This window comes from Aythya marila, assembly GCF_965140915.1.
Source record: "Aythya marila genome assembly, chromosome: 4".
NCBI lineage: Eukaryota > Metazoa > Chordata > Aves > Anseriformes > Anatidae > Aythya > Aythya marila.
Window position 1 is genome coordinate 31,082,814 of NC_139045.1, and position 27,050 is coordinate 31,109,863.

Here is a 27,050-nt window from a genome sequence, read left to right on the forward strand (position 1 = left end):
GGCTAGTAAGGAAATTAAAGCACTGGAGGCTACTATGGTACAACACCATTATAAACAAATCAATAGCATAAAATGTCACATATATCTTTTTTCCAGCATTTTCAATAACAAAACACTGACCTTTATAAAGAGGTACAGAGCTGTGGGAAATAATCTGATTCATTTTGTCTAATGCTATAAGCCTAAAAGCATCAAAGAGAAAAGTCTAGCCAAGAGACATTACTTACATTTTAAATAAGCTAAAGGCTTTCCTTGGCAAAAAATGCTCACAGTTTGGAAGAGTATCACAGACTTTTACAATCTACATCAGGCAGTTCAAATTTTCTATAGTATGGCTAGTCTGGAAGATGCACACACACAAAATGTGTAAAAATTACTGTTTCAGCAGCATCAAAGCATTTTATGATAATTATTGGTCTGATTAAAATTTCACTTGGACACATTCTCACATCCAAGTTGAAATTTTCACCAGAGTATGCGTCCATCCTTTGACTAACCAAGAATGTTCCTACAAACTTTAAATTGTTTCTTTGTGTCAGGCAAAAGAGTGGCTTGAGACTGTCTTATTGCTCAGCTGACTGGCCTACCCATCTCTTGGTTACACTGAGTTGGGTACCTCCTCTCTTACTGTATGAGAACCCTCCACAATTTCATAACTTCAGAATTTTTCCATGATATAATTGTTATTTTCTAAGCAAACCCATTGCTACTATAAGTCATGGGCTTGAATACCATAAATAAACTGCTAGCATAAAAGTTTCTCCAAAGTTTTTGCTACTTTGATGTAAAAATATTTAACAGACACTGAAAACACAGGTACTATAGCAGGCAACAATAGAATGTCCATGCATTGTTGGGATTAGCAGTGTCCAATATTAATTTTCCTACTGACAGGCTTTGTGTTTTTCTAAAACACTATTAACCACAGCAGGCAAGTTAAGAAGAAAAAAAGAAGTAGCTCTTATTTTCCATCTGATTTCAATGGTTGAGTTACATGCTCATGTATCTCTTTAAATAAAAGCATGTCCAGCAAATAGCTGGTGTATTTAAAAGATTTTTAAAAGGATTTAGAGAACTAATTTTAATCAGGAACATTGCAGCTCAATTTTGGGTTTGTTTTTATGTCTGTTTGGGGAGGAGCTTTACTTATGCTATCTTTTGAAATCTATTATTCATGTATTAGCTGTTCGTGACATGAACAGAATATCAGAGAAGAGTTTCCTGGTTTCAAAGTTAGATATCCATCTGTGCAGAAATCTCATTGTTGGGATTTATAGTCATGGTACCTTTCTTTGCTAAATATTTTCTGCGAGGCTGTAATTCCATATGTTGTTACACAGGACAGCAAGAGAAAACCTTTAAAGTACAGAGTGACTTGAAACAACTGTGAAAAATAACATCAATTTTAGCAAAAGCAGCAGTTAAAAAAAAAAAAAAAAAAAAAAAAAAAAAAAAGACAGACTATTCTTTTGTGCAGTATTTTCTAGGTTTGCAGAAAAAAAAAATAGAGGAAATGTGACAAAAAAAAAAAAAAGACTACAGTTTGCATTCTGTTGTAATGTTTAATTTTTTTTTTTAATTTTATTTTTATTCAGAAATGTACACTTCCTACCCACAAGGCAACAGTATATGCTGAAGAAGATATTATCTGTTGCTATAATTTACATAAAACACAAATGTTCTCTGTTTCACTTCATCTTTTAGCTAGCCTGCAGAGCTGTGTACTTTATGGGTATTGACCAGGAAGACTGAAAGCCTGTCAAAGGCAGTGGCTTCTGAATTTCAGTAGAATTTTCTCTTGTTCCAGTCAGGAAAACCAATTCCCAGTGCCACTCTGAAAGAGTAAGAAAGTCAGGCCTTATTATCATATTATCATATGACCAATGTGTTCCATTTAGTGGAAAAAAGGAAAGTCATCATTTTACATGAAATTCCCTAAATAGCCATGCTGATTATATTTTTATGCATTTTTTTAAGTGGAATTTCAGTTCTACTTGCCAAAGGAGATGGGTTGCTGATTAAATTTGTTTGATCACACACTAGCAGACTGATGACCTCCCACTGCCTGTGGTAACTGCTCCCTCACTTTTTCAAATGCATGTCTTTACTATTTTGACTTCATCTGTAGCCTTGTTTAACAAAAACGAAGTAATTTGTCTGGTATGTATTTATATCACTGTGATACCAGCCCTCTATTTTCATAAATTGATTTTCAGTGTGTCATTTCCACATTACCATATTGTACATTCCAAAGTTACCCCAAAAGAATTGTGATGCTCATCCTAACATAGAGCTGAAGCTACATTTCTAACTGGAAACTGCTTTTCAGTATATATCCAGTGGAACAACTTTATTTGAAAACAGCAACACAGCAATGTATTTGGCTGGTACTTTCCTAATGCAACACACAACATCTGTCCAAAAGAAAAAGGGCAGAAAGAATGCATGTCAGAATAATTAACAATATATGTTGCTATTCATTAGGATCAGCACATGAATGTTGCTGCTGGCAACACAAGTGACATGCACAAGTCAGCTAGTGGCAAAGACATGACACTGTCCCTACTCACAGCAGAGGGTACATGAGATGTCCACTGATCACAAAATACTATCTCAGTATAAATTAAGTACTCATCTTGATTAAAAGGTTTTCCACCTTAATTTTACTTAATCAGACAAAAAGACTTGGTGCCATGTGTATTGTGCAGTATCTGTGACTCATGGTAAACTGTTGCTTAATGGAAAGAATGCAGACTACGGTTCTTCTCACAAAAAGGAGGAAATTATGTTTATAACTACATGGATTCTTGAAAAACAGCAATATTCACAATAAACTGCGCAATGAAATAGTGTACATTTTTATCAAATGTAATAGAAGTAGTATGAACAGATTACAACTTCTTATTAAATGTCCAGTGTTACTGAAGTCAAACAAAAACTATCCCTTTCTTGAGGAGGCAAATGAGGAGGAATAAAAAGGTTGAGGTAACTTCCTCCAAAATATAAAAATATTATGTGCAAGAAGCCATGATTATAGCTTGTATAGCTTAATTATAGCTGACTTGTATGCACTGTTTTCAGGATTGTATGAAAAGTCAAGTCAACATCTAACTGGTTATTCAGCCTCACAGCAATCATGGCTGCATAGTTACAAGAGAGACATTATATTTTGGCACACAAATATTAGCCTGGGTTTCTTTCTGTAGAGGGCTGAGGTCATGCTTACAACAGAAAGTTATGCTGGCAGTACTTTGGTCTGATTGCAGCTTGTTCACACTGCTTTGGAACGACAGATACGTACTTGCTGAACTGCCTTTGCTAGTGCCAAGTGTCCTCCCCTTGAAAATCTGTTTTGGCAAAATATATGGTATGCACACTTTCTATTGACCCCTACAACTTTTCTCAGCACAGTTTCATGGGAACACCTTGAAGTGCATTGTGAGATATCATCAAGGAGCTCAGGTTTGAAATCTCTTAATTAATTTTCTTCCATCCCACAATGTTTCTCCCATGCTTTGACATTCACATTACTGTTTTAGATTCTTCATAATGCCTTTTCATCTCCCTGTTCAGTCACTCAATCAGAAGTGGGGCCCCAGAGAGATAAGTAGCATAATAGAGTCTGCTTACAGGCAAAAACTCCCCATACAGTCTCTACTGCCAGAGGTAGCCCATGGAGCTGCCATTGACACCAGGTGAACTGGCTGATGATGGCATTGCTTGAAAAAGTCACAGTGTCCTAGACATTTGCTGACCAACCATGCACAACATAAAGGAAGGAAGGAAGCACTGAAAAGTATGCCACTTTATACCATGGTACAAATCCAGGAAAATCACCAGTGGCACCCAAATTCATGAAGCTTGAAAAGTCCTCTGGCACTGAGACGCTGTAGAGACTGTTCTTTTGCTAGCCCATGGCCCACATGCTGATTGACTGGGGACAAGAAGGGCCAGAGAGTTTACAGGGGATATAATCCCTCCTTTAGCCCTGGTACATGGGCTCAGAGTGCTCCAGCATAGCAAAATATGCTCTCTGACATATGGATGCACAGCCTTCCTCTTTTTTCATATCCAAATTTTTTCTCTACCTCGCCAAGATTATTACCCAAAAGTTAATGAATTTGGGGGCTGGATAGCCCAGCATAGAAAGGGATTGCTGGTCAGGTATGCTGGGACTGTGGCAACAAAAAGGAACAGGCAAATTTGAAATAATGGGACATTTTGGAAGGCACAAAAAGTGTGGTGCGTAATCCGGTCTGATTCACAACATCATGCCTTTGAGTACATAGGAACACAGCAACAGCTACACTGCCTCAGACAAGAGGTCTAACTAGCCTCATACTTTTTCTCTGACTGTGACCAGCAACAGAATCTGAGAGAAAAGAGCAAACTGGGCATCTGGGGTAGCCCCTCTCCAGAATATCCTCCCACCTTCAAGATTTCCCAGGTCTTAAGTTTTCATATTGTATTTCATATGTTTTGATTCATTCCTTTTCCAGTAATTTCTCCAGTTGCTTTTTGAAACCCTCTAAAATTTTAGTATCCACAGCAACCTGTGGTAAGAAGTTCAACAACTTTTTTGAGAAGTCGCCTATGGAAATACATTACCTAGTTCGCTTTGAACAGGTAATTAATTTCATTTGATGTTCATTATATTTTATACTGAAGGAGACAGCAAAAAAATTGCTCATTATTACTCAGTTTCTTGTCTGCTTGGGACTTCATAGTCTTCTACTATAGCAGCCACATTTGTGCAATGCAAATGCTTCATGAATAGTGTTCAGTAGGTGGAGAAGGCATATGATGCTGTAGCCTTAAAAAACTTTTCCAACAAAACCAATAGGAATACAACTCCAGGATATGCATTTTTGCATGATTTTTGCATTTAAGGAGACTGCTTATCTCAGATGGCCATCTGTTTCCTTGGTTAATTAAACTATACCATGAGTAGCAGTAGAGAACCATTTGCCTTTTTACTGAACAGGGACAACAAAGCTGTTGAATATGTACCAAACAGACTGAAAAATTCTGATAGCAACTCATGGCTAGACTAAGATGTAATGAGTAAGTATTCTTGTTATTGCTACTGTGTGCTATATTTTCTTTATTTGTGGATCAAGAATTAGCTGGATGGAGGAGTGAAGTTTAAGGGCTGCTGATTTTGAATAACCCGGCACAATCAGAATAGTTAAACAAGACTGTAAAGTTCCCTTTAACAGTCAGTCAGAACTGCACAGCATGCTGCTTTTGTGTAGTTGTTTGCATAGTTGGCTATAATTTGATTTTTCATAACATGTAAATGCCTTTTATGAAAATGGTAGAGGGACTGTTAGAACCTGGAAATATGTATAAACATGATTTTCATACTCATTATCTAGATCATGATTCGAAAACAAAGTTATATCAAATCATGATAAGCAATGTGAAAACAGACATACACTTTACAGTTTATGAACTTGGACTGTAATACTCTATTTGCCTAAACTTAGCTATGCTAAGATGGGTGTGAAGTGTCTTCTGGCACATCCTATTTTGTTTCTCCACAGGCCTCCCAGCAATTTTTCTCATCCATGGAAATCCTGTTATATACTTCCTAGACCTCATGCAATTTTCATCATTCTTCTACTATATATTTTTGGTACTTTCAGCTTTTCTTCAGTCATATGGTGCATTAACCCATCATGTTTCTCTTTGGACTCAAGCATGATTGGCTGTTGTATCATGCACTCTCATGGGTCCCTACTATTATGCTTGACAAGCACCAGGGATGTAAACTGCCTTGCTTTTTCTGCTTTTCTTCTCCTGATCAAGGTCAGTTAGTAGGGGGCTCTGACTTCAAAAAAATAACACTTATGCACATTGAATAAAATGTCAAGTGTGGGAGAAAAAAATGCAAAACGCTTTGGTGAAAATTTGGAATAGGTCAAATTTCTAGAATTTTTTAGAGCTGTTTCCACAGGTCAAGCCACAATAAACCTGAAAGGAACTCCTGAGAGTCTTTTTGAGAGGTGTTTGTGGCAGGAAAAAGGACTCCTGGGTTCACTGTAAAAACACTGGCACCAGTCTATTAAAACAGATTTAGATGGATATGACCACTGACTGGTGCTTACGGTTACACTTTTCATGACCTGAGTGTAACACAAAAGTGTTCTTGTCACGGATCCAGGGCAGCATTGTTCAGCCCAGATACATGTTTTGAAGTCATCCTGGTTTTCTGAAGGGTTTATGTCCCCTTCCCTCTCTGAGATGGTCTAATAATTACCAGTAGAAAGACTGTCTTCTCTCCCTAGTGCCACCCAAACATGTCTGAAAGTGTTTTGGTAGCCAGAATGGTTAGTTTTGGAGAGAAGTATAAGGTTATATTTTTTTCTTCATCCAACAGTGCAACTGAAATTGTTGTTTCTTGTCTTTGCTGGCTGAAGAATTATCTTGCTTGTGAAGGTCATTTTATTTTGAAGACAGAAAGCTGGTTTAACCAGTAAAAACTTTAGCCAAAAAACTTTTCTCTGCAATCAAAGCCTGAGACATTGTTACCAAAAAAAAAAAAAAAAAAAAAAAAAAAAAATTGCAAAAAGTCGCAATCCTAAAGTACAAACATATTTTGTGTTTATTTGCCACTCCGCAGATCATGAGTGATCCTCTAATGTTGTGCTGTGTATTCAGAAGACATTTTGTGACATAAAAACATGAATATTTCAAGTATTTATTTATTTTCTTTTTGCAAAAGCTAGATATAGTAGAAAAACAATCACGTCGACGCTGGTCTCCCATGGCTTAGAAACAGTGCAATAAATACTGGAAATAGTTAGCAAATCAACATTTTTATTTGTTTTACATGATAGTGCCCACAATAAAACGTGTCAGTTTGGGAATGTTGTTCAGAAAAACACTTGAGGGAGGAATCCTGCCAACGATAGCTGTATCAACAAACAGCAACAATAACACATATGTTTTTACATAATTAGGATAATTGGCTTTGTTTCTTAAAACAGTTTGGACTATTCTGATTGATTAATTGACAGAGTAAACATTCATGTTCCCTTAAATTACACAACCCTTGTTATTCTGAATGTACCAGTCTTTACCAAATATGTGTTTGCCACAACCTCACTGAAGTATATGCTAAACCAAGCCTTTGATAATCTCACAGTACTATTCTGTTCTGCTTCTGCTCTGCTATAGTTTCTCTATTCCATTTCCTGGTGTAACAACACAATGCTTGTGCCTCTTTCTAATGCAATTATCCACTGCTTGGCATTCTGCTCCTATTTTGCTTCTTGCTTGCTGATGCAGTGATTCACCACCTGGCCTAATCTTGATTTACAAGTGTGTTAGATAGCCCACAGTCAGGGAGATGAGGCAGTGAAAAACACTGTCCAGGGATGTTAAATAAACTTGGAGTTCGTCCATCTTCACAAAACAGTGCAAATTTTCTTCATCTCTATCACTCCAAAGAGCATTTATGGCAATGGCTCCTCCTTCTATTTGCCCTCCTAGCTCTCTTTGGGAAACCTGTAAAAATAAACATAAGCAAAATATTAAAGTTGATAAACTTACCAGAAAAAGGATACAGTCTGACTTTAAGCAGAAATGGATACTCCAGGAAAGAAGAAAAACACATTAAGCCCATTGGGAACTTTGCATTTAAGAAGGGATTTTACAAAAGAGGTGCCCCCACACCGTGGAATTACAAAATCCTAAGAAGAGATAGGCAGAGAGAGAGAGAGAGAGAGGTACATACATGAGATTTTAAAGCAGAATCAAAATACCTGGCAAACAGAAGAAAACATTTCAAAGCTTTCTGTGAATATTTTGGGCCAGATCCTCTATGAGTGCAAATCGGTCTTATTCCCCTGAATTTAGTGGAACTATATTATTTACAACAGCTTAGTGTGAGCCCATCTGGCCCTTTTGCTGTAACTGAATAGCTAAGAAAAGAATGAGGGGGCTGTTTGCTGGTAAAATTAAATATGAGCCATATTCTCTAGGAAAAGTCACATGAGACAATACACATGTCATTTCCCTGTGTAGCAATGCATCCAACCTTTCTCTGACTAGCAAGTGGCACACCTGTCTTTGAAAAGGTGCTTCTACCAGTGTATGATGTTGTACTGAGATTTTACCACTCCACAAAGAAAGGCTAATTAGTATCCTTTCAAAACATCTGGCATACACACACACACAAAACAATTTTGTCAAATAATTGTACAATCTACTTTTGAATCAAATCAGCTCAAGGCTTTTCTAACAGAGCTCTGACTTCAAAAGTACCTGCACTCTATTTTCATTCTTACCACTTATGCTTTATTTTTTAATTCGTGTTAAGTATCATGCTATGACAAGAAGGTACCAGCAGAGCTTGTTTTCATTTCCTTTCAAAATTTATATTTGGAACTTTGTTAAGAAGAAGGACTTTTTTCTTTTTTTTTTTTTTCTTTCTTTTTTTTTTTTTTTTTTTCTAGCTTTGTAATTTGGACTGACAATGGGGAACTTTATGATCCTTACTATTCACATGGGTATCTTCTGTTATGCATCACTCACTACATTAAGAGATAGAAGTGCACCATCAAAACGTAGTCATTTGGAGTTCTTCCCTCTTCTCCTTATACAAAACACAAAACACTACCTGTATGTAAGCTCCCCACACACACACACACACAGAGCGAGATAAAGAAGCTTAATCTTCTGCTGGGCTCTGCATGAATTTCTTTTATATCCTTAGCTCTGTTCCATGTAATGAGAGACATCACAGGGTAGCTTTTTGCCTCTTTCCACATTACTTTCAAATTTATTAATGTCCTTAGTTTAGAATGTTTAGAAGGACTTTAATTTTTATTTGATAATTTTAGTTTGCATACATCATTTTTATCTTTTTCTTGGTTTATATATTTTTAGATTAGTGACCTTTTGGATGTATGATTCATACTGATTTAATTTTTTCCAGCTGGTACATTTTTATTTAAGCTAATACAAATACAGTGAAACTGATACTTTTGCAATGAAACCAGCCATTACACACCTGTGATCTCAATTTTCTTTTACTGGAAATAGATTTTCTTCCCTATTTTTCCCAACACGTCTCCAATAACTTTTTGGCATTAAAAAACATCAAACAAAAAATAATACAAATAAAAGGCCCAAGCACCTATATGCTGCCTGTCACAAACCAGGAGCTATTCCAAATCACATAATGCTATTTAATTTATAGTGGAACTAATAAAAGTCAAGCACATTTTTTATTTATTGAAGCAAGTAACTAAGTAGATTTAATGTTTTTTACATCCAGTGGGCTGCAGAAATAACCCCATATATCCATCAGCTCTGCAAAAATGGTTCTGTGATTCCATGGGCTGTAATCTATACACATGTGAGCTTTAGACCCACTCTCAAGGTTATTAACAAACATGTCCATCAGCAGATGAGAATCCAAAAATGAAATGTAGCATGCTATTTGTCCACTGAGGAACAGAACTGAGCTTTTAATGAGTTTCATTCACAAAGGCTATATGTGTAGCATGGTAGCAAACACTACTTCCATGTTTGCACATGCCCTTGCTGCATTATTTTTTCAGGAGAGAAAAAAGTCACTATCTTCAACCCTGGTCCCCTCCCCAAAATTCTTATTTTCCCCTACAAAACCCACACAGATACATAGTCTCACTCACAGTTTGAGAGTTTGATTCACTCTTAGCTTTGGTGGAAGGGACAGGCTTAACTTCCACATTACTTCTATATTCAGAAAGACTCCACTCTACTTTTTTGTAACTCATATTTATATATCTAACTCCTCTCTTACATTTTCTGTGTAAGAAAAAGAATTGGAAACAGTAGTCTGAAAAATGGAGAAAGAACAAAAGATGAGAAAGACAGGAAGGAAGGAAGGAAGGAAGGAAGGAAGGAAGGAAGGAAGGAAGGAAGGAAGGAAGGAAGGAAGGAAGGAAGGAAGGAAGGAAGGAAGGAAGGAAGGAAGGAAGGAACAGACAACATCATAGAATCATAGAATGGCTTGGGCTGGAAGGGACCTCAAAGATCATCTAGTTCCAACCCCCATACCACAGGCAGGGATGCCACCCACTAGATCAGGTTGCCTTGAACCTGGCCTTGAACACCTCCAGGGATGGGGCATCCACAGCTTCTCTGGGCAACCTGTTCCAGTGCCTCACCACTCTCCGAGTAAAGAATTTCCTCCTAACCTCTAATCTAAATCTTTTACAAATCCCCTTCAAGTACTGAAAGGTTGCATCATTCTTCACAATCATGTTATGTGTGAAATGGTGAAATGTTAGGAGTGAAAAACAGACAAGAGGGGTTTTAAACTTTGTCCTTCATTGCCTTTGTAGTGTAATCTACAGCAAGTAGCAAAAAAAAAAAAATAATAATAATAATAATAAATGTTAAAAAAAAGCAACCACAGATACTGTTGAGATACTGTTGATATAAACAGATCTTGGAAACTGGCAGTTGAATGGACTTTAAACATTTCTGTTTGCAATTATATTAACAGTATGCTATCTACTGGATTTTTTTAAATGTTCTCCCAAGAGATTACAACGTTCTTAATTGTTTTGAGTTTCTCATAAACTTGTTGTCTGAAGAAGCTGACGTACGTAGATTTGTCCACTACTTATTTTGTGATCCATAAATGCAGTAAGATTACAGTAACAACACCCACTGCAGTTATGACATAAATTGTGTGTCTTTTTGGAGGACAACAGTATTTAATAGTTTTATTATAAAGAGTTCCAGATGTTGAGTTTATGGGGCAGTGTCTAAATGCACAAGGAAATGTTGATCTTATTTTCTGTGAAATGGCATTGGAAATGCTTAAAAGAGTTGGTTATATAAATCGAAAAGTCATCAAGACACATTCTGTTAATATAATAAACGAGAATAAATAGCCATTCTTTCAGAAGATGCCATTATTTGTTGTTGGCGAGATATTTCTAAAAATGTTACATACTCAGATTTTATATATATATGTATATATATATATATATATATATTCTCAGGGTAATGTTAATTCTGGAAGTATGTAGTTACCTGTAGTTACCTAACTTCCACCATCAGCAGTAGTACCAGAGCAAATATAAACGCATTCTTCTGTGGAGCAGAATCTGTCCCTTCCTATACGAGTGACCACTCATATGCTATAAATAGTCTGAATTTTTCTGAAAAAGTTATTCAACAAATACTTATGAATGTTGAATACACATGTAGAAAATAGGAATCCTTTACATATATTTGTATATGAAGAAAAGAACACAGTTTCAAAAAGCTGTTGGGCCAGATTCCACAGTCATTCTTGCAAAAAGCCTCAAGGTGATCAATGTCATCACATTCATGCAAAATCGAAACAGGCAGCATAATCCAATAATTTAGAGAAGAAGGGACCTCAGTAGGTCACAGTCCAAACTCCTGCCAGCAGTCTTTTCCTCCCAGCTGTCCCTCTGAGGTTGGATGATAACTCACAGGGCAGGTACAGTCCAGCAGGTAAGCTTTCCTGCCTGGAGCAGCTGGAAGACAGAAAGGGATTTCTCAGGCTGTCCTGAGGACAGCAGAGCAACATATTACTGCTTAATAGTGTTGGTCTCAATGATCCTTGTGGGTCCCTTCCAACTTGGGATATTCTATGATTAATTGCAAGTTGATCAATAGCAGTCCGGATGAGTGTGTTGATAAGGAATAGCATTTAGCTCTTAGAAAAGAATTTGGGACCAGATGACAAGTTGTTCATACGAAGTTACAAAGGTTGCTTCAGCAGCATGAATGAAAACAAAGATTAGTAGTATGTCTTTAAATATTTTGTGTTCAGGGTACACAAAATAGCTGTTTACCACATGCCAAAAAAATATATACGCTAAGGGTGCAAGTGTTTCCATAGCATAAAAATAAAATATCAGCATTTTTCACTGCTGTGATTTACCGATTTTCTTCCAGTCAGGGATTACAAATGCTCGGTAAGTATCTCACAGCCATTAGAGCTTCCTTGCATTCCACGTGATATGGTTTAGATGCTATTATTCTTGGATTAAGGCAAAATAAGCTAGGATAGATCACAACTGAGGAAAAGAAATATGCAATTTCCTGTATCTGCAGTATGTAGAAGAATTTATATCTTGAAAGAGAAAAAAAATCTGTTTCCCATATTCATATGTAATTTTACACTGCAGCTCTGTTCATGGTCACATTAATATAAAATTTCTTCATAACAAAAGTTTCAAAGAGATTCAAAAAAAGTGTTTTGTTTTGTTTTCCTGAGTTTTCAGCCCTGTCAGGTGTTTTTGTCTTCTGTTTGCAACCAGTTTGCTGGAGAGATATTGAAATCCAGCTATGCATTGTTAAAATTGCAATAGCTAAATTACTTTCTGAGGTAGCTGAAAATTAATGGGATATTTGCCTGAATTACCTTGCTTTCAATAACAATTTTAAGGACTAAGCTTCCCTTTGCTTTCTATGGGTGGTCAGCAAGAAGTGTGACTGCTTTCCTAAACCTTGCATTGTGGGTTTTTTCCACTCCTCATAACCAGCATGCATTTCTGAGAATGTCATTCTGGAGAGAAATACAAGTTATAAATATACTGCATGGTGATTACCTTGTGTGGCAAGAAAGTCAATTATCAAAAATATTTATCTTCAAAATTTGAGGAGGGCTTTTTGTGCATGTTTCATTAATGAAAGAGCTCTAAAGAGTGTCAAGGGATTTGATTTGAAAAAAAAAAATGTTACAAACTTATCATGAATTTGGAAAGGCAACAGCATCTAGTCAAATGTCTCTGATTAATTCTACTATGGCATGACCTCTTCAAGCTCTCTCTGAAGTTCAGTTCCCAGATGAAAAGCAAAGCCTCATGACAAACTCTTCATAAGAAAAAATCTTGGGAAGGATATGGCTGGCTGGAAGACCCAAAACCCTGTATGAAACAACAAAGCAACAGTGAAAAAAGTTGTTTGTAAAGGCAAATTCTCCATCCTTAGAGTCACGTGAGCTCAGTAATACACTCTGACATCCTGTGTTGTAGGAGCAGATGCTCAAACTTGCTAAAAGCCACTAAAACAGCATGTTTCCGGACTTTACTGGTTAGTACAAAGGTCCTATTATTTAATGCAGATGCAGTTCCTGTGCATCAGCTGCACCTTGTCTTCCAGAAGGAATGCAGTTCTGATCCACAGTCCCTATTTAAAACAGAAAACATTGAAGCAATTAGGAACTGAATAAACACAGTTTCTCTGTGGACCACAGCCAATTAGCAGTACTGTGATAGTCAGCAGAGAGGATGTACCTGTCAGTACCTTCCTTTATTATAAGTTTGGAAATAATTTGGAAAACTGATGAAAAGATCCTTCAGTTTTGTTTTTAGTTCCAAAACCTTTGCTAAATCTCACAGAAAAAAAAAAAAAAAAATCAAAATACTGTTCAGTGCTAAAGGTTACTCCAGTAACTGGGACCTGTTTTCTAAGGATAACTTTGGAAATACACTGCTAGCATAGTTATTGAACATAGGAATGTTTGCTTGGACCCTGGATATGTCTTTATAGCAGCTGTATAGCACTTAGTGGTCTCTTTCATATGCAGGACCAAAGTTCTACAATTTGATTCCTTTCTTAATCTGGATTATCATCTTTAACCTAGAGAAATAAAAATAAAATAAAAAAAAAGAGAAGAGAAGAGAAGAGAAAAGAGAAGAGAAGAGAAGAGAAGAGAAGAGAAGAGAAGAGAAGAGAAGAGAAGAGAAGAGAAGAGAAGAGAAGAGAAGAGAAGAGAAGAGAAGAGAAGAGAAGAGAAGAGAAGAGAAGAGAAGAGAAGAGAAGAGAAGAGAAGAGAAGAGAAGAGAAGAGAAGGTATCATACATTATTCAAACACTTCATCCCAGATCCTGGAAGAATGTTTACATAGGCAATTGCCATAAAATTTAAGGATAGCAGAATAGCAGAATACATATAATTTAAACTTGATTCTCCTCAGAATATGACAGTGTTTATGTCTGCCAAAACTTTGACCCTTAGAAGTGTGTGTATTCCGTCTGCCCTCCTTAATATACTGTGTGTATTCATCATGGCCTCAATATGACTTTAGACACTGCAGACATCACAAGAGCCTTTCGCACATCATTATATCTTTTCTCACTCCATTAAAAGAAATACGAAAGAATCCAGATATCTGAAACCTAGATTCTCAGTACAAGTTTCTACCCTTCAAAAATATATTCTAATGTTGCAAATCTTTTTAAGTAAGTGAGAGTTACAAAGTAATAAAGAGCATGGAAGAAAAAAAATGAAATTTGAAGGGATTTATGTTCTACATCCAAGTTTGACACACTTGGATGATTCCCTGTGGACCATGTTATATTTTTTGTCCCATGTGAAAGCAAGCCAAAGCTAATTATAGAACATAACACTAAGCAAGCAAATAAATCAAACTATGCACTTCTAAATTTTCACATCTGCAAAATTAGTATCTATAGGTCTGTTAGCATAGCCTCTTGTTTCAAAAAAAAAAAAAAAAAAAAAAAAAAACTGTACCAAATGGAAGTACAGTTGCTTAATTTAGGATAATGAGATGTAATCCAGAAGGAATATACACTTCACAAGAATTCATAGCCATGGGCTAAATCTACACACGTAGAAGTCAGTGGTAAAACTCTTAACAAACTTCAAGGAGAGCATTTGTTCAGTACATAATGCTATGCGAAAGCCCACTCACTGCATCTGTGTAAAACCTGTATATATGGCATATGATTTTGGCACTGGATATATGAACTCAAATACCAAGACTAATATATATTATTATATCATGTATATTATATGTGTAGTATAATGTGCATTCAGTAATCTGTACACATTAACATCACAGATAGAAATAATATATAAATATATGCATGATTATGTGTGTGTGTAAGAGAGAAAAACAAAGACAGAGAAAACGTCATGCAAACAGACTTTCAAACAGAACTTTCCCAGAAGATAACACTAAAGTTTCCATGGGATTGAAACTATGAAAAAAGCCTGTATTCCCACTGCACACCCAAGAACTAAGAAATGCCGCAGTCACTACTTATGACAAAGCCAGGTTGATTAGCAGACTATTTAAACATTCAAATTGATGGATTAATTTAAGCAGTCACATTGGTCACCATCTTGCATGTTTAATCCACTTGGAAAAAAAAAAATAGTGTAATTTTTTTTTCCTGTTTGCCAGCAGCAACCATTTTCAGGCAGAAATGAAAAACCACCCGAAGCATCTAAAACCATACAGATCTCTGTGGAAGCTAAATACTTTATTGTGCGATATAAATTTCAATTTTTCCTTTTTTTTTTTTTTTTTTTTTTTTTTAATGCAGGACTCTACTATAATGCTCTTTTCCCCTATTTTAAAGGGAAGGTAGAATTTACTTGCTGTTGTCGTAACAAACAATAAACTGGTTGTCTGTAAATACCATTCACCAATGGCTTTGAACACATGAAATTCTACATAATGTTCTACATTACACCACTGTTATTACAGGGAAGGAAAGACACTACATGAAAATGAAATTGGGGTTGGTTACTTTTCTTCTTGTCAATTTGAAGAACTGGAGCTATAATCCTAATTCCTCCTACTTTGTTCTTTAGCTTTATTTCTGCTTTCTTGGATATTATCTCCGAGGAGTAAGTAGGGTGGTATAATAACATTGAGGGATAATTCTCATTACAAGACATTGCAGAATTACTCCAGCTTTTTTCAAACTAATGCAGTTAGCTCCAAGCCAAAAAAAAAAACCCACTGGCCCTATCCTCAATCATACTCAGCTGATTTTTTTTTTTTTTTTGAGCTTTACTCCAGCAATTTAAATGTGAATCTAAATAATTTTCTGGAACTGGATTTTTTTCTACACATTGCATTTGACTGCAACATAGGATAAATTTCTCTAGCCAGCTTAGCTTCCAACATAGCAGAGGTCAGTTGCTAAATACATATGCAGTTATCAACAGGATTTATACAATGCATAGAGAAGTCTCTGCAGCCCTGATTTCATCAGTCTTTTTATCTGTATTAGGTAAGATTAAAGCTAGCTAAGATGGCAGAGGAGGCACTGAATTGTGTAACTGTGCCATTTGATTAGGAAGCACCTGTTTGAGCTCACTTAGCAACTTTGCTGTGCTACATCCAGACCTGGCTAAAGCCCCTCATTACACCATACTAAACCGCAGATAAAAGACTGGAACTTGATACCTGATGATTATGTCCTCACAGAGATTAACACGTTGGTAAAGAATTAAAAAAAAATCCTCAGTATCCACGCTCTACCCCTTTACAGATCATTATAGTCTTGCTGCTAAAACCAGTAGCGCAGAATTAGGCCACCACTGAATGCTTTATATGTCTCAAATGCATGGATTAACATATATTAAAGCCACTGCCTTTTATTGCATTGAAATCAGTTTGTTTAAGCATGTATAATGGACATAATATTGCTGGAGATTTTTCCTGTTTTGAATGAGTGTTTACTGGATTGTAAGGAAAAAGAGGAAAAAAAACAGGACTTTCCTAAGGGCCTTCTTCCAGTGGCTGGCCACACAAATTAGAAAAAGAAGTCAGAAGGAAAAAAGCTTGTTTCCGGTAGGTTCCCACTGATTTCCAAGGGTCCCTTGGTGATTTTGGAGACAAAATGAGACATGAAAAGTAAGCAGATAGTATTAGAGGAAATCCCATTAGGTCTGTAATAGGTACGCTGGTCCAGTAAGCCAACGGCATCTGTCAGTGCTGCCACTGCTCAAAAGACAGTGTGAAGTGAGCTGTGCTTCTTCCTGGCGCTGCCTGAGTTGCACAGCATTTCCCCAGATGATTCGGTGGTACAGCTAGCATGTTTCATTTGAATTATGGGGTAAATAACTGTATTTGGAAAAAAAAATCAGCAGTAGAAAACCCAAAGAGAAAGAGGCAACAATCTCGTCTAGGAAAAGCACTGCACAATCCATTTAGCAACTCAATGCAGTGCAAATGGGTCTCTCACATCATTAGAAAAAAAGACTTTTTAATGAAACATTGCATAAAAAGATCAGCATGCGATTACTACCTCGTCTAGATCTGCTTTCCATTATTCTTCTTCTACAGGAAAAATAATGTTTTGATACAAGACAAAATGCAGTTCCCAGCTGTATTTTGTCATTAAATGGCTTTCACAGTTCACAGCTCTATTATCAGGGATAGATTCTCAGCAGCTGAGTAAATAATTTCTGTTTCGTTGACACTGCCTGTTAATATTGCATCTGAAGCTTGTCAAGGTTATAGAGCTATAAAGCCTCAGAAAATATCATTGGTGTGAAGTGCATTTGCTATCCTATGGATAATTCATAGGCAAAAGATGAAAAGCATCATGCTGGTTCCTTTCTTGAAGTATCCCAGTGTCTATTTTCAACACAGAGAGCCCAACAATTAAGTAAATAGATGGGCAGTCAGGCAGTTAGATAGATGCTGTAGCATAAATGTGTGTGTGGGGGGGAGGGTTACTGACAGGTAGAAAGTAGTTTTTAAACCACTTGTTTTAAAGAGTAAATTTTAACCTCAGGAAAATAGTAGCTTCAGCATCAGCCACTGTCACTTTAAAAGAACAAGCATGGAAACCAAGATATTAAAAATGGTGAATAAGCTCACATTACAAATGGTCTTCCAGATACAGCGTCCAGTTTTAGAATATCATTTTAAAGTAATAATCTTTGTCTGTAATGCTTCAGTGTGCTGGATTTGTACCCAGAAACATTTCCACATACCTCAGACATATAGAACAGATCTTGACATACCTATTCCTGACTCCTGTTCAGCTTTCTCCTCTGACATAGCAGGCTGGAGAGCCTTGGCATGGAGAACCAACCAGTCTTACAGCAGCTTTTGATAATCCCCCCAAGTGATGGCTAACCAATTTGGAAAATAAATAGGAAATGGAAAGAAAGCTCACTTGAAGGACAGATTAGTACTGAGGACATCTGCTGTTAAACTGAAGCTGACTAACCTCAGCAGCTGCAAAATTTCAAATCAGTTACAGAGACTGTAAAATAAGTCACCAGACGGAAGGAAGGAAACATGAAGAACAAGAAAAGATGAACTGTTAAGCTTCTTTTGCAAATACAGGGTTTAATTTAGTGTTCCAGATAACTGACTTGGATTGTTTGTTTCCAAGTGCTAGGGATAATCAACGCTTTCCTTTAGCAAGTCTGAATGAAATGTTCTTTCCATAACCCTTGTAGAAATGACATAAAAGTACACAACAATATTAATGATAGGGAAAGTCAATACAATTCTTAATCTGCAAGAGAAATATCATAAAGCATCATGGTCTTCACAGGAACTACACAAAATCTGAAGCATATATTTTGCAGGTCTCTCTGGTGTCACCATTGCAGAGCTCAGCCTGAGGCTAACATTGTGCATGCATTGGCTGGCCTAGAAAACGGAAAGGGTGTGTGAGAGCCCTCCCTTCAAATGGCTCTCCTCTAAAGGTGCAACTGAGGGCAGTGCATCTGCAGCTAAGGAAAGCAGGGGTCCCATCTGCAAGATGTTCTGTGATTTACCCATTTATGTGCTAAATAGAAAATAGGAAATGTCCAACAAGATACTACAGTTGTCTGCAGTATTTCTTCAGTAGAGGGGCTCTACTACGTTTTCATAAATACATATGTTGTCTGCAGTATATGCAGAAAAAAATGCCATTCGACAGCTGCTTTACTAAACAAACAAAAACAAACAAGCAAACAAAAACACACACACACAAAAGGAGGCTGTTTGCAAGTGCTTAAATCTTCTATCAAGCAGTGAAACACATTACTGAAGCTCTGCAGATCCTTCTGCTTCTTGTACAGCACTGCCTCTGGTAGGTACAAGCCATCACCTACAATGTCTAAATTTGCTTCACCTATTAGGGGCCTAAATGAGTGGGGAAAAAAAAAAAAAAAAAGATGATCGAAACCTCTCCAAATTGCAACACTATAAAATTTTTGCATTCCTTTGGGTCGCTAGTGTAGGTCCTGAATCTTATCTCTACATACATAAAATGGGAATAATAATCCCTTCTTTCAGCAATCTAGCAGGGAGAATCAGTAACTCCCTTTAAAACTAAGTCCTCAGACATTGTACCAATGAGGTTCATGTAAGTATACTGAAAGATATTCCAAAGATAAAAAGTTGTTCCTCTGTATCAGTTACAAATTCAAAAAGCATAACCAGGGTAATACAGTCAATATGCTCCTAATGGGCCTTAGCTTTGCTACACTTCCTCAGGTATATTAATCACACAACTTTACTTGCCCAAACTACTTGCACTGTGAAGCTCTGTCATCATTAGGGAATGGTAGCAAAGTCAGACCTGGCAGCATTATTTTCCTTTAAATCTTCCTGCCCTAGTGAACCATAATAGCACTGCAAACTAAAAGGCATCAAGGGAGGACTATAGACATAAAGAGCAGGAGCAGACATTATTATTGTCAGTGAGAATTAGTCGGTCGATCTTTCTGACCACAAAGCAATTAAATTTGGCCTTTTACTGCATCTATTTTCTCTGATTAATTTTAATGATGTCAGACTTCTTGTCCCTTGGGGCTGCAAGGCTGCAGGACATTGTCCAAGTCTTTAACCCAAGGTCCTGTGTACCCATCTCTGGTGACCCTGCAGGTGGAAACAGCTGGAGTCCTGACACTTCTCAAATGTGCAGGTGATAATCTGACAAACCTTCTTCCTCTCACTGTGAAATGTGCCATAACATTAAAGGCCTAAGTTGCTGCTCAGCACTTAACAGCTGTTGGGTTTTCTTGTCAGCATTAATACGGCATTAGACATCGAATGCTTCAGGACTGAGAGATGTTTAGTGAAACTACAAGCCTGTGAGGTTTCTATCAGCGGTGTTTATTTAACCAGAGCTCACATCTGCAAGGCTTTAAAAGGAGAATGTATCTAGATACAAAAGATACCAGTAGCTTGATTCATTTGTACACAAAGTGACTCCACTTAACATGAAAAGGTTTGCATTTTCTGACTCCCCTTACCGGAAGTCTAATCTGCTGTCAGTAACACACACAAGCTTTGTCTGTTTGAAAAGTTCACTGTCTGTTAGTATGGCCAAGCCCAACAAGAAGACAGCAAGACAGCTGTGTCTCATTTCTCTTTTTTCTGTTTGTGGTGTTTCCTTAAAATCACATCAAGTACTATTAAAAAAAAAAAAAAAAAAAAAAAAAAAAGCAGCTTAAAATAACTTTAAAAGATAAATAACACCTTTTATTTATTTTATTTTATTTTATTTTATTTTATTTTATTTTATTTTATTTTATTTTATTTTATTTTATTTTATTTTATTTTATTTATTTTTCTTGATATCTGCCTCCATCCACTGCTTCTAAGTCTAATGCTCAGGACTAAATTAACCAGTCATAAAGACTTGGGCCTCTACATACTGCTATATAAATTAATTTGTCATGAATTTATTTGCTTTAACCACCTTTTGCCTCAGTTTTGCAGACATCCATGCTTACTCCTATATATATTAAATTTATCAAATTCAGGTTTGAAGGTAATATGCCTGAGACCAATAATCTACCAATTGAAGCTGGCATACCTCCTTATCCTGACAGAATTGTCTTAAACTACTTGCAAATCAAGATCAAGATATAAAAGTGAGAGTATGAATTTGATGACAATGTGGATTTCCTACCTAATTTCCATAGCAGCATGTTTTATGGATATTACTATGTTCAATGCATTAAGAATGCATTACAAACTTTAGCTGTTCTCCTCTGGAAACATAGTAGGAAACCATTGAATACAGTTCCAGTAAAATAATAAATGATGAAGAAAAAGTCAAGCTAAATTTTAAGCTGATGTTTCAATCTGACTACTTTTCTTTCTTGTGGTCCCAGATGTGATGAAAACCACAGTACTTTGTAATCTATTGGAATACAACCTTTTTCATTTATGTTGTGAGGACCAAGCTGCTGTACTAATAATTAAAGAATGACAGTTTGTTTTAAGAAAAATAGTAATTAAAAAGGAAGGAAGGAAGGAAGGAAGGAAGGAAGGAAGGAAGGAAGGAAGGAAGGAAGGAAGGAAGGAAGGAAGGAAGGAAGGAAGGAAGGAAGGAAGGAAGGAAGGAAGGAAGGAAGGAAGGAAGGAATCGGACAGCTATGGAATACACCTGAGTCTGTCTTCCCAGAAGTGACTAAGAGGTACAAAAAAGTGTTTTTATAAGAACAGCCCAAGGCCTTCCACTCTGGCAGAAGTAGCTGTGAAATAATCCAGGGATACTTGTAAAGGACTGCCAATATGAGTTAAGTTAATTAAGGTGAGTTGTCAAATACTTTCCAGTTAGATTGGTAATGTCATGTTTTGAATAGACTGTTCCCTGAGAAAGAATGACATTTAACTCAAAATAATACTGATGAAAAGAACAAAAGGCAGAAGTGCTGTTGCACATTCCTTTGCTATACTGGCTGCTTTTGCAGTTAGTTACTCCAGAGCTGTTTTAAGCTGTTTTGGGCAACTTTGCTGAGAGTGGCTGAGATAGCATGTGCTGCAAACTTGCCTATGAAATTATGTAGCTTTTTCTGAGCTCAAACTATGCAGAATGTTTTCCCAACCCAGTGACTCTGCTCTCATCTTCTGAGGTAGCTAAGGTCAAACCCAGCTCCTCCATGTCAATGCTGGATGACTTGCAGATCTTCTCCAGCAGACCTAGCCTAAAGGCATAAGATAAGGTTGATTATACTTCTGTTTTTACTTTCAGATAGCCAGAAAAAGGATAGTATATTTTGGCCAGACAGACATAGCTCTTCAAGATATGGCACACAGTAATAGATGTGCATATGAGTTAACCATCTGAAAAACTCATCATACCCAAATGCTTTCTGTACATAAATTTTTGTTTGTTTGTTTGTTTGTTTGTTTCCAGGCTAGAATTACATTGCATTGTGATGCTTGCCAGTGTAACATTTTTGGATTGTTTGTCTTAAAATGGTTGTTTTTCAACCTTCTGGACAGGGCAGAGACTAACATACATTTGGGCAACAGAATTAAATGCTACTTCTACATTTATTTTAGCAAAATTAATATAATTGCTGGGATTATTTAGTGTTTTTCTCAGTGCTCCATGTACATGTGTGAGAGACATAGCAACTTCACCTTCTAGTGTACATTTCTTTGTCAAATTTATATTTATGATTTATTCAGCAGTTATTAATTAAAAAAAAAAAAAAGACATTAGTGATAACTTTCAGCACATAAAATCTTATGATTTTTGTTTTCAATAAGCCTTCAGTGGGTGTCAATGGGCTTTTTGCTCGAGGTAAGACTGTAAGATGCAGACCTGATGTTTGTGTGTTCTGACAAAAACATCTTCATGCATTTTGAGTTCTTTATTTCTGACAGTATTGATCTTTGTTCTCACATCCTATGAACTCCAAGCATTTAATATTTAATAATATTGTTGATATTAGGCTCCATTGTCTCACTTATATAAATAACATAATTAAACCAAATCTTCCTTCTATATAGAGTGTGCAAGGCTGGAAAAATGATCTAAATAAATGCAATGCCTGTCCAAAAATACCATGCACATCAACTGTAAGGTAAAAGAAACTAGAATAAAGCAGGCAAGTCAAAAATAAACCTTTTTTTTTTTTTTTTTTTTTTTTTTTTTTAATCTTAAAACATTTTGCTGCCACCTTCTGGAGTCTAATAAAATCACCATCTCAGATGTTTGTAATATTACATAACTTAGCCTTCAACAGCAACTGCTAACATTACTACAGAGAAAGAACATATGCATTTCTTCTTTTTTACTTAAACATGTCCAGTTTCAGCTTCCATGGAGAGATGGCACAGCACAGACTCAAATATAAGAAGAAAAAAATATTGCGCATCAAGTGTAACTCTCAACAAGATACATGAATAGTCAGCAGACCAAGCATTAGCTGGTCATAAAGAAATTAAAATAAACTGCTGCTCACAGATGGTACACAAATGTCAAATAATGTTTCACAATTATTTGCTAGTTTAACGCTAGGGTTGCTCTTTAGAATGTGGGGCCTCTTTCTCCTCAATGTGTTGTGGCCTTTGCTTATCTGCACTGCTTTTAAAATGTAATTCTCAAAAATAAACAAGTGGTAGAAGAAGTCCTAAAGCTTTAGTCTGTGCCCTATATATTCTCTCATGGTTTCTGTCAGAGATATTATCTTCTGTACAACATTGGAAAGTGCAGTGCATTTTGGGGAAGATTAATATATGCAAATATAATACAAGTGCAGAGAGCACGTCAAAAGTCCTTTATTATTGCTAAGACAACTGAAACACTGGAAAGACAAAAACTCTTATTTTAGAAAGGCAGAGAACACAACCATTTAAACTGATGGAAGAATATTCCATATCTGTATGTGGTCCTGAAACCGGCAATTTTCTTTTGATGCATGAGATCAATATTCCCAGAGCATCCTGGCGTTTGATTGCCTGCATCCCTGAATTGCTCATACAGATTACAGGTGGCCCGTCAGACTGTCGGTTTAGCAGGACGTGTGCTGCTTAGCAAAGCACCTGGTCAGCTGCAGGTTGGTATTTGTTGGTGTGTTGCACAAGCACCTTTTGGGAAATAAGAATCAGAGTATCGGGAGACGTGAGCACCAGGTAATTTATTTTGATGTCACTATTGTTCTTTCATCCCTAGGATTTCATTCAAACTAATGCATGGGTTCTATGAATTTATTTTTTTGCAGAAAGCGCTACACTGAGTTCGTTCCTTAGAGAAAGAGCTGTCCACTTGAATCCATAGTGGAAGTTTTTGGACAGCCACCTGCCTCTGAGAATGGGGTGGATGAAAACGTGTCCCTCCAGTCTTACTGCGGTGGCATGGAGGGAGTGGAGTGCGTGTATCCACTGCATGGTAGCAGGAATGCGGGTTACACATAGGACATAGGCACGGGTTCTCAAACCGTAATGTATTCTGCAAAGCACAGATGAAGTAGGTTTTCAGCCCAAATTTAGATGCATAGATGTACCCACCGCTGAGCCCTATCTCCAGCCTAAGCAGTAGAAAGTAGAAACCCCTTCAGGAAAAGCATGAAGGGCTTTTACAGTATTTTATTCTTGTGGTACGGACTGAGAGTACGACGACAGGGAAAATAAAAACCCCGAGCAGAACGGCACCAGCAAACAAAGGGAGCGCCTCGGGCAAGAAGGAGGGCGCTCGGCGGTGCCCACAACCTCCGGGGCCTGCCGCCTGCCGCCCTCCTCAGCCGGAGCCCACAGCCCACAGCCCACAGCCCACAGCCCACAGCCCGCAGCGGGGCGGCGGCCCCTTGAGTCCCCCCCCCCACCCGGGCCTCCGCCCGCCCTTTGTCCGCTCCCGGTTGCGCGGCGACGGCGTCGCCAGGCGACGGGCAATGCGGGCGGCGGGGCCGGCCGTGCGGGAGCAGGCGGCCATGCGGGACGGCCGAAGGCAGCCCGTGGCCCGCGGCCGCAGCCAGGCGGGACGCCGCAAGGCGCAGGGGCGGCAGGCGGGAGCCACGCCGGGGCAAGGCGGCGGCAGGCGGGCGGGGGCGCCCAGAGGCGCGGCGCAGGGGAGCCGCAGGCCCCGGGAGCAGGTCGGGTGTGCAGGGGAAGGCGGCTGGTTGGGCATCGGGGGGGAGCGGAAAGCTTGGGATCGGCGCCTTGTTCGGCTGCTGCCTCCTCTGATCCCCCCCACAAGCCACAAGTTAGGGTTTTAGGCAAGTCGGCGGGAGTCTCTGCGCGCCTGCGTTCCCCTGCTGCGGAGGGGTGGTCGTAGCACTGCCCCGTCCTGCCGAGCGGCTTTGCAGGTGAAATTAACGAGAGAAAATAGGACGTGTAGTTCGTGGGCAAAGGCTGCCCTCAGCTGGCCACGCTGCTGAATACGTGGAGGCATTTTTAACGCTTAAAAATGGGGAGAATGAGGGTGGAGTGAAAACACTGTGTTGTACTTACCCTTCTTAGGAATTTAAAGTTAAAAGGGGTAATCTCCGTTGCACAGTTTTACTTATGCATGTGTTGGAGGAGGGGATTTGTGCTGAAGAAGCGAAACTTCTGTATGAAAGTTATTTGTAATCCCATTTCAGGGTGAGCTACAAGAAGCAATTTCTGCTCATGCAGCAAGGGAACAAACAGCTGTTTACTCAGATGACTTTGAGAGTGAAGAAGTTGACATGTTAAATGGTAAGACAGAATTAAAAATTTTTACCTGCTTTTTTTCTGTTCTTAACTCATTAGTAGATCACAAGGAATCTTTGTGAGTTGATATGCATGAATGTTCCAAGATTCATATTCTATCAATTTCTGAAGCACTTTGTCCTACACTACAAAATTAGGAGCTGTGTTCCTGGCAAAGTTAGGGGTGTTGCCAACCTGCTAGACTAGACACAGTATGTGCTGTTTCTTATAGCTATGAAATATCTAAGCCAAGCTTTTAAATCTGCACCTGGATGAGACAGTGCACAGTACCATAAATGGGCAGAGAGAAAAGAGTTGACATGGTCAGAGAGAAAGCCATAATGCTGATTTATTGTTTTACCAGACAGGACAATCTGAGATGCAAGATGTGCTGCAGAGCATGCTTGCCTGGCAGTGTAAGCAAGCCAGAAACAGGTTTGGTCTGGCAATTTTTCCAGGGCCAGGATGCATTTGACACTTGGTAATGTTTATGTTTAGGCTAATTAGGTTGACCTAATGACTGATATGGTGAATTCCTGATACAGTGCTGCATATTAAGAGAAATATGAATCTTGAATATTGTAATGTGTTTCTAAAATGACTACCTGTATGTAATACCTGTGTTTTTGCTTACATTTGAAGCATCTTTTAAAAGTCGGTGGGATGCTTTGATTTCCCTGTGCAGACAAGCTTTATAAAGAAGCTCCTCATGGATTAACTATTGTACTCAACTATGACAGCATTTTTTGTCATCTCTCTTGAGTATTTAAATCTGAAATAAAGTAAATTAGTAATAACAGTCTACAGAAAGATAAACATATTTTTAAAAAACATGTGAACCGTAACTTTGGAGTGGAAAGTATATTCAAATATAAGAAAATTATATGAAAAACACATTTAAATCATAGAATATATCGTTTATGTGTTCTGTATTTTTCCATTTGTCTCAAAAGCTGCTAATGTACTATTTTCAGGTATTGTGGAGGAACGTCATAAAAGTAATTCAGATGCTGACAGCACTAAGAAATCTGTTGATTCTGAGAGTCCTCTCTCAGATGATGGTGCATCACAAAAAGCAGCTGACTTGGAAAATGAAGGTGTTGATGACTTGAGTTTATCCTTTCATGAAAGGAAACTTCAGCAAAAAACACTTTCAGAAAGTGAAAACATACATGACAGAATAAATGAAGTGCACTGTTTGGAAAGTAAAAATGAAGACAATGACAGAAAAAATAATGAAGAGCATTCAGCTGCTGAATTACAGTGTCATATGAGTGAGATTGACCACTGCAATGATTTGCCTATGCCTGAACTAAAGAAAGAAAGAAAGTCTGTTACACTGGATCAAAAGGAAAAGAAACCAATACCAAAGCCAAGGATGCACAAAACAAGAAATACATCAGCATCAGGTGAAAAGAAAGCACTTGAATATTGTTGCTGTTGCTTGCTTAGCCATATTATATTATTTTAAATGTGTTGTTATTAGGGTTATTTTATGTGTTAAGTATATTTTCAATTGTTTTGACTTTTGATGTATTTATTTAATGTTCTTCTAATAATACATGTTTTGATAACCTGCTTGGATGTGAATCTGAACCATGGTGTGTCAAGGATCAAGCAGTTCCCTATCTGTCTTTTCCTTTCAGGAGGTGGAAACCAACCGTTTGGGTACTTAAAGTTTACTTTTCCATCAGTACCTCTGCATGGAAGGTGTGGGAGGGCTAAAGCTTTGCCTCCTCTGTGTGTGCATAACACAGAGAGCCATGTTTACACAATGTTCATGGCATCCACCCACCCATTAATGGAAAGGTCATTAAACAGGCCTTCCTCTCCACGGCCAATGAAGTTGGAACACAGTGTTCACAAATACAGTGCTGAA

The 27,050-nt window shown here is 37.7% G+C and overlaps 1 protein-coding gene across 2 annotated transcripts in view; it reads left to right on the forward strand.

The window, feature by feature from the left end:
• Positions 1 to 27,050, forward strand: part of MAP9 (microtubule associated protein 9) — a 70,095-nt gene that overhangs the window by 24,253 nt on the left and 18,792 nt on the right. For both annotated transcript variants that reach the window (XM_082758606.1, XM_082758607.1), the window contains exons 3-4: positions 25,081 to 25,177; positions 26,146 to 26,580. In XM_082758606.1, coding sequence (XP_082614732.1) covers positions 25,081 to 25,177; positions 26,146 to 26,580 — 532 coding nt within the window. The remainder of the gene's footprint in view (positions 1 to 25,080; positions 25,178 to 26,145; positions 26,581 to 27,050) is intronic.